This window comes from Meles meles, chromosome X (assembly GCF_922984935.1).
Source record: "Meles meles chromosome X, mMelMel3.1 paternal haplotype, whole genome shotgun sequence".
Classification (NCBI taxonomy): Eukaryota; Metazoa; Chordata; class Mammalia; order Carnivora; family Mustelidae; genus Meles; species Meles meles.
In genome coordinates, this window is record NC_060087.1 from 102134082 (window position 1) to 102142512 (window position 8431).

At 47.5% G+C, this 8431-nt stretch overlaps 2 protein-coding genes across 2 annotated transcripts; one reads left to right on the forward strand and one right to left on the reverse strand.

The window, feature by feature from the left end:
* Positions 1-2107: 2107 nt before the first annotated feature.
* Positions 2108-3343, reverse strand: RNF113A (ring finger protein 113A). The gene has a single exon (XM_045995133.1). The coding sequence runs from the start codon at positions 3210-3212 to the stop codon at positions 2163-2165; it is 1050 nt and encodes a 349-aa protein (XP_045851089.1). The 5' UTR covers positions 3213-3343; the 3' UTR covers positions 2108-2162.
* A 105-nt stretch (positions 3344-3448) lies between these two features.
* NDUFA1 (NADH:ubiquinone oxidoreductase subunit A1) lies at positions 3449-7194 on the forward strand. Its single transcript, XM_045995135.1, has 3 exons — positions 3449-3627; positions 4532-4621; positions 7064-7194. Exons 1-3 carry the CDS (start codon positions 3526-3528, stop codon positions 7082-7084), a joined length of 213 nt encoding a protein of 70 aa, XP_045851091.1. The 5' UTR covers positions 3449-3525; the 3' UTR covers positions 7085-7194.
* The last annotated feature ends 1237 nt before the right edge of the window (positions 7195-8431 follow it).

Genomic DNA, 8431 nt, shown 5'->3' on the forward strand with positions numbered 1-8431 from the left:
CTTTGTGTCAAGTAAATTGGTGATACTGAATTCCCGCAAGGCTGGGATTGGCTTAACCCTAAGGTCAACCCAGTGCACTTTTTCCCTTGTACTCATCACATCTGTCACTGTTGTTGTTGTTTTTTTTAGAGATTTATTTATTTATTTGGGGGTGGGGGCAGAGGGAGAGAATCTCAAGCAGACTCCCCACCGAGCACGGAGCCTGACGTGGGGCTCCATCTCACAACCCTGAGATCATGACCTGAGCCAAAGTCAAGAGTCCGACGCTTAACCAACTGAGTCCCCCAGGCACCCCACACCTGTCATTGTTCGATGTCTAGCTCCATGAAGACGGGTTGGGCCTGTCTTGTTTGCTAATATCCCCTATGCCAAGCACAGTGCCTGCCACAGTAGGTGCTCAAGGAATATATTTGAATGGAGTAAATGAGTGTGAATTTAAAAACTCAAACCCACAACTTATTACTGCATCTGTTTTCTGGGATCAGCACAAATACTAAGCACATCAGTGAAAATTTATTCATCATTTGGTCTAATTGGCCTCCCTGCCTCTTATCTTCCATCTTCCTGTAATCTATCCAATAGCCTGCAACAACAGTAACATTAAAAAAAAGTCTGATTGTGTTCCCCTCCCCAAACCTCTGCTATCTTATGACCTACAGAATATAGTCAAACCCCCTCAACCTGGATTTGAGGCTTTGGCCCCAATACTCCTTTCCAGACATCTCTGGGTTTATTGTTTATCATATGCCAAGCACTGGGTTAGTCACTGAGGACTTTCCAAACTAGCTGGGAAGACAGGTACCTAGATGAACATGACCAGCTTTATTACAGTCTGTGCGAACACAGATAATTTCAGACAGTGGATTATAAAATGTTAGTTTTTTGTTCTCTGAACTTGGCTTACAAGTTCAGCCTAGAACTGCAGTGTCCAATATAGTGGCTACCAGCCGCATTTCAGGTACTCAACTGCCCCCTGAAGCTTGTGGCTATCATACTGGACAGCACAGCATAAGCCATTTCAATCATTTGTGGAAGGGGGGGGGTACGTACAGTAGTTTATTTTTTCTTAAAGATTATATTTATTTGAGGGGTGCCTGGGTGGCTCAGTGGGTTATAGCTTCTGCCTTCAGCTAGGTCATGATCTCAGGGTCCTGGGATGGAGCCCAGCATCAGCTCTCTGCTCCGCAGGGAGCCTGCTCCCTCCCTCTCTCTGCCTGCCTCTCTGCCTACTTGTGATCTGTCAAATAAATAAACAAAATCTTTTTTTTTTTTAAAGATTTTATTTATTTGACAGAGATCACAAGTAGGCAGAGAGGCAGGCAGAGAGAGAGAGAGAGGGAAGCAGGCTCCCTGCAGAGCAGAGAGCCCGATGCGGGACTCGATCCCAGGACCCTGAGATCATGACCTGAGCCAAAGGCAGCGGCTTTAACCCACTGAGCCACCCACGCACCCTAAATAAACAAAATCTTTAAAAAAAAGATTATATTTATTTGAGAGGGAGCGAGATTGAGAGAATATGTTGGGGAAGGGGCAGAGGGAGAAGCAGGCTCCCTGCCCAGCAGGGAGCCCACCATGGGACTGGATCCCACCATCCTTAGATCATGACCTGAGCGGAAGGCACGGTCTTAACCGACTGAGCCACCCAGGCAAGCACCTGTGGTGCTTTAAGAGAGCAGGGACCCTTTCCCATACGTGCACTCTGGTGCTAGCCACCAGCTCCCCCACCCAATTCTCCCACTCCCATCCCACCCTCCAGACACAGCCTGGCGGGGGCAGATTTTGTAGTAGCACAGGCTTCCGGTAGAGCTCATGCATGGAGGTACTTTTGTAAACTACTAAGTGATAACAGAAACGTGATATAATAGGTTCAGTTCTTGCTTTCATCAGTTTTACTTCAAGCGAATTTTAGCTCTTTTCTCGAACTTCTCCCATCCCCGAATTTATGCCAAAGGGCTCTGAAAAGTTATGTCACACCCAGGCAGCATATGTAACAGGTAAAAATCCAGACTGAACCTACCTCGAGGCTTTTATAAGCCATCCATCCAGGGCCCTATTTCACCACCCGCCTTTTCCTTTCACTTTCTCTAGAAAGGAAGGACACGACGAATTAAGATTTCCAAACAACAAAAGATTTATTTTGAGGTGTGAGACTAATAGAGAAACTAAGTGATGGGGATTGGACTCTCATCGGGGTTTTCTGGGAAATCGGAAGGACCACCCTCTTCTGCAGCTCGATGCTTCTCCAATTTAGCAATCAATTCTTTCGCTGGATTGAAGACGCCATTGGTCTGCTGGTCACAGACATAGCAGCGAGGGGTGGTGCGGAAATGCTGCAGTGCACAGCTCTCGCAGAAATAATGCCTGCACTTGGTGACCACTGGATTCCGGAAGGTCTGGCGACAGATGAAACACTTGAATGGTATTTCCTCATCATCGCTTCCCACTTCATAGTTTTCGTCCTCATAGACACCATAGCGACCCTCATCAAGCTCACGTTCGATTTGCCACCCATGCTTGTAATCTGAACGGTCATGGAGGAACTTGCAGCTGTCTCCGAAGCCGCAAAAGCCAGTCTCCTTGTAGTCCTTACAAATGTCGGGCTGGTAATCCCAGCGCACGGTGGCACGTAGATGCTCGGGAGCTCGGATGGGGCCCTTCCTCACCATCCCGGAGGAAGCATTGCCCATAGATGTATCTTTGGGCTTCATGAATTTCTGGTAATTATTGATTCCCCGATAGATCTTGTCATCTTCCTTGCCCCTCAGCTCCTCCTGGATCTTCTGGCTGCGCTCAAAGATGGCTTGTGCGTCACGCTCCTTCTCTGTGTCTAGCTCGTAGACAGCAGTCGCCCCCATATCCTCTGGTCCCACGGGTTTTGCCGAGCGGGTGGACTTGTACACCACGCCAAGACTCTCGGGCTCCTTCTCCTCCTCTTCCTCCTCCTCCTCGCTGCTCAAGTTCCCGTAAGCCGCCTTCTGTTTACCACTGCCACGAGTCTTCTGTATCATCGGATTGTGGATCGCCCGCTTCTTCTCCGGGCGAACCACAGTGCTGCCTTCGTCACTACTGCTGCTGCTGTTGCTGTCCCCGGGCTCCGGGTCGCAGACCGGGCGCTTCCTGCGGCCCGCAGCCCCTTTGCGCCCACCAGGCTTTTTGAAGAGGAAGGTGCACACTTGGTCTGCCGTCTTGGCCGGAGAAAGTTGCTCTGCCATTTTAGAGTCCGCAGCTCCGGAAGGCTAGGGCGTGCTGGGCCTCGCGGGGCCTTTTGACGTCATCGCAGGTCGCGCGCCCAGCCGCCAGTCGGAGTAAAATGGGCTGCCCCAAGCGGACTGCGGGAGGTCGCGGCGGCGAGGACGGGAGCGCGCTCCGCCCCTGAGCCCTGCCGGCCCCCGTCGCTTCCTCCCGAGGCGTACACGGCCCCGCCCCGCCGGCAGGCTACCGCGGAGCCTACTGGGAAGGGGCCGAGGCCGGGTCACCTTTAACCGGGCCGGGAAGGAGGGTTTTGGCGTTGGCCGCCGCGGTGCGATGTGGTTCGAGATCCTGCCCGGGATCGGCGTCATGGCCGTGTGCTTGGTCATCCCCGGCATAGCCACGGCGCACATCCACAGGTTCACCAACGGGGGCAAGGTAAGGCGGCCTCTCCTGCGAGACGGCTGACTTCGCGGACGGGTGGTGGGAGGCCACTGGGGTCCGGAGTCGCTCTCCGACCTGGGGAACACCAGGCTTGCAACCCCCTTCTTCTGGTTGCCTAAAAGCAGAGGCTTGCGGAACGAACCCCGACGGAAACCGCGTTCGGCTCTAGCAAGAAGCAGCTAGTTGTTGGGTAGAGTGGCCAAGACGGCGTTGTAGGTTCGGGGGCTGGAAAGGTAGATGAGAAGGTGGGTCTGAACTCCTGGGCCTCGCTTTAGTCTTGCCTCCACTCCCTCGGATCTCTAATCTGTTGATTGTAATTTCTCGCGTCCGCATCTTGGTACCTTCTCGGTTTTTAATCTCTGCTCTTAATTAGGTGTTTTACTTTGACGTTTTTTATCCCTCACCTCGCCCCGCCTTTTCCCAAGCCTTGAGGAATTTACTGCAAGATCCTGCTTTTCATACCAGGATTTTATTTTCCTCTCTTCCAAGCTCATCACGTTATCCCTAGAGTACAGGGCATAATGTTTTTACTTTCTGGTTTTGTGATTGTTCTTCACGTGTGATCTGCTGCTATTGTTTCTTTTCTTTGAGGTCCTAAATGGAAACTGGTAGTCAGGTCTTTGAAATGGGGTGGGGGGGAGGGAAGGAGGAAAGGAAAAAAAAAAAAACAAAAAACAGATGCTGGTTAAAATAGAATGTGTAAGAACTCACGGCTACCATCTCAGTTTTGAAGCTTAATGGTCCGATTTTATTTAGGATCTGCTCTTAATTTGGTTTTTGTTTCAGTGATGATTCCATTTTTCCTAGAATGCCACTAATAAGTTCTGATAGCCCTCTATTATAATAGAGTCACTCATCTTTGTAAACATTGTGCAATAATGATTTCTTTTAATTGTAGGAAAAAAGGGTTGCCTATTATCCGTATCAGTGGATTCTGATGCAAAGAGATAGGCGCATCTCTGGAGTTGATCGTTACTATGTGTCAAAGGTAAGATGGCTCTGATACTAGACATCCTCGGGGTTGAGATGGGTTTTGGTTGTTTTGCCAAATGTCTTAACAGTGCTAATTGAATTTGAATTGTCTTATCTGCTGGCGAAGTTGAGCAGCCTTTCAGAGACAGTGATCGTTTGTATTTTTATTCCTTGGATTGTCTGCTTGTGTGCTTTGCTTTTTTTTTTTTTTTAATGGGGGTTCTTCATACATTATGGTTATTAATCTTCTGTCTGGTTTATATGTGGCAGATCTTTTTTTACCAGTCTGTCTTCTCCACTTTATGAAGTCTTCCATCAGTTTTGAATTTTGATGTTCATTTTATCATATTTTGTCATTCAGGATTTTGAGTTTTTTGTCTTGCTTACAAGTGACTTTCCTACCCAAGATTATAAATAAATTCTTAAAATTTCTCCAAATATTCTTTTTTTTTTTTTTAAACGTTTAGTGCTGACCTGTCTACAGGTCATCGGGATTATACTGTGAAATCACAGGATTTAACTTTACTTTTTTCCAAGAGATAGCCAGTTGTCACAATTATCCAGTTCTAGAGCAGTCCATTTTTTATCTTTATTTTATTTTATTTTTTTAAAAGATTTTATTTATTTATTTGACAGACAGAAATCACAAGTAGACAGAGAGGCAGGCAGAGAGAGAGGAGGAAGCAGGCTCTGTGCTGAGCAGAGAGCCCGATCCGGGGCTGGATCCCAGGACCCTGAGACCATGACCTGAGCCAAAGGCAGAGGCTTAACCCACTGAGCCACCCAGGCGCCCCTCCATTTTTTATTTGAAATACTATTCGAGTGAACTAAATTTCTGTATACATATGGTCCTGTTTCACGAATACACTCTTTAATACTTCATGAGTTTGCCAGTTCGTGCACCCAGTACCATAGGTAAAGAATTACCATAATTGTGCATTTGAGTGAATCCTGTGGAATTGCTGTTTTTGTAGGTCAGATAGAGGCAAGCAGAACATTCTCATATGGTTAAACCTGGTAGTGTGTTCTTAGATCTTGTAGGAGTTCATCGTCATTATTCTTTAAAAAAAAAATGTAGTTTTTACTATTTTCTCCTTGCTCGTTTATTCTTCACAGTGAACCTAGGTTCATACTCATTTCATTTTATAGATGAGAAAACAGGGTCAGAGTGGTTCTGTGACACTGTAAGGACTCAGCCTAGGTGATGTGCCTGTCAGTACGGCGCCCTTTGAGAAGCTGACGAGCATGGTGGTACAGGTCTACTCGAGTAAGGCAGGGTTTCCCAGTGTGGTCCAAGAGTGACCACACAGTCCGCCAGCGCACGAGATGGAGAGAAGGTTCCCGATCAGAATCTCTGCGGGCCGGCTCCTCGGACTGTGCAGGTCTCATTTCTCTCAAGGTGGTCCTGCCTGCGATAGTAAGCGGACTACCTGGACTCTGTTATTTAACGCTTGGAAGAAATGTCCCTGACTGATGTTTTACTCTCCAGTTTCTGAAGTATTTGGTTGTGAGCTAAGAAAGAGTGGGTCTTCTGAATAAACAGTGTCATGCTCACAGGGCAAGAGTTCTGGAGTTGGAGGGTCCCTGACCTTGAATTGTGGCCCTGCCCCTTCCTTGCTGACTTCAGCAAGAGCCTTTTAAGCTGAGTCTCCATTTGATCATCTGGAAAAACTAGAATGAGGGTAATGGTCTCTTCCTCGTGTTGGCTGTTATTTTTTTGTAATGATTTGACCCGATTGCCTTCACTCTCTGAAGGATCCAGACTGTCACTGGTTTTCCTTCTGATGGGCGGGGCACTTTTCGTATAAAGTGATGTTTGCTGCAGTCAGAAAATGGAAACTAGAAATCATTGTAGGTTATTCTTTGTACCTCAGTGATTGGAAAATTCAGTTCAGCTTATTGTTGGCATCGAGAGAAAGGCGGGGTGTGCGGGTACGTCCTTAATAACAGAGCATGCCGCTGACGCCGCAGAGCACCCGCGTGCCTCGCTGCGTGTACGGATGCCGGGTATTGGTGCACGTCAAAGGTTTGGGGCAGCCCTGTGTGGAGCGAGTCTGTGGGCGCCATTTGCCCACCAGCATTCGCTCACTTTGTGTCTGTGTCCCGTTTTGGTAGTTTTCAGACTATTTCAAACTTTGTTACTGTTAACATTCGTCATGGCAATCTGCAGTCTGTGCTTACCACTCAGAACTCAGATGGTGGTTCCCATTTTTTAGCACTAAGGTTTTTTGAAATTAAGGTGTGCACATTGGTTTGTAGACGGATGCTGTTGCACACTGAACAGACCGCACTGTCATGCAAACGGGACTTTTCTATGCACCGGGCAACCAGACCCGTTCCTTCCGCTCACTGTACCGCAGCGGTCCGGAGCTGACTCGTGTCCCTGAGGCACGCCTGCGTGTGTACATTTGTGGCCGCAACAGAATTCTCACATTTCCCTTTTGATTCTGTTTTTCAGGGTTTGGAGAATATCGATTAAGGAAGCATTTTCCTGATGGATGAAAAATAACTCAGTCATGCTCATCTAGCCCTTCTAAAGGTTATGCAGTGTATTAACGGAGTGCATAATAAAAAAGTAAAATCAAAGGCTTTCTTGACTTTTTCTTTTTAACAGTACTACACAAACTCAGACAGTCTACCCAAATGGAGCTTTATCACCTTAAAAAAAACTAGGAGGCAACTGAGGCTTAGAATTAGAGTTAGAATGTGCAGCAGTACCTGTCCCTATGCCCACTGCCCAGCCTGTCATACATGGTAGTTATTGCTGTTGGGATATACATATATATGTATATATATAATTTGTTGGAACAAAATATACTGTTGGAATATTAAAAAAGACATTTCAGGGGGGCCTGGGTGGCTGAGTGAAGCGACTGCCTTTGGCTTGGGCAGGTCGTGATCTCAGGGACCTGGGATTGAGCCCCACCTCTGGCTCCCTGCTCAGTGGGGAGCCTGCTTCTCCCTCTGCCACTTCCCCAACTTGTGCTCTCTCACTCTCGCTCTCTCTCAAATAAATAAATAAAATCTTTAAAAAAAAAAAAAAAGATCATTCCTTTAGAGATTGCTAGGAGAATACAGAAAAAGTAGTACTTTTTTTCCCCTGTAGTTCCTTTCCTGGGTGATTCCTGTTGTGTTAAATTCCAGGTAGAATGCTTTTATTTTATTTTTTAAAGTTTTTATTCTTTTTAGTGATCCCTACACCCAACCTGGGGGCTGGAACCCTGAGATCGAGAGTCTTGGGCTCCTCCCACTGAGCCAGCCAGGCCCCCCCAGGTGGAATGCTTTTAAAACAGATTGCATCTTCTCCATTCAGGTGTTCTGCGTCTAACAGCTAGGATGCACTGAAGAGTTGATTTTCTTTTCTGTGGAGAGCAGTGACAGCAACCACAGTTTTTACTCAAATGCTCATACTGACAACTTGAAATAAAGAGTTGCATGTTCACCCCTAAAAGTAACCCATAGTACAAAGATCTGAAAAGATGTAACTTCCAGAGAGAGGGGAATCCTGCTGTGGGTGTAGACCAACCCTCCAGGTGAGAAAACTCATTGTTTTTCATCTCCCATCATGGACTTCCCATTTTAACCATCGTCGTGCTAGTGACCTTGAAGTTCAATGGGTGCTTTCCATTGAACTCCAGCGGCAGGGCATGGCCTACAGAGGAGGCAGGCAGCGGTCACACTGGGAGCATGACCCTCCGACGGGCCACCCTGTGGTGAAGCTGTTGAAGGAGAGCCACGGTTACAATGACAAACGTCACACGGCTCTGGTCCACACTTAGCTGCGCACGGGCCTCAGCCCATAGGAGACTCGCTTCGGGAAGGGAGA

What these genes read in the sequence shown, in the direction of transcription:
- RNF113A (XM_045995133.1), bottom strand. Translation starts at nt 3,212, where the DNA reads ATGGCAGAGCAACTTTCTCCGGCCAAGACGGCAGACCAAGTGTGCACC.
- NDUFA1 (XM_045995135.1), top strand. Translation starts at nt 3,526, where the DNA reads ATGTGGTTCGAGATCCTGCCCGGGATCGGCGTCATGGCCGTGTGCTTG. An exon ending in GGTTCACCAACGGGGGCAAG is followed by an intron (nt 3,628 to 4,531) that starts GTAAGGCGGCCT and finishes TTTTAATTGTAG; the next exon opens with GAAAAAAGGGTTGCCTATTA. An exon ending in ATCGTTACTATGTGTCAAAG is followed by an intron (nt 4,622 to 7,063) that starts GTAAGATGGCTC and finishes TCTGTTTTTCAG; the next exon opens with GGTTTGGAGAATATCGATTA.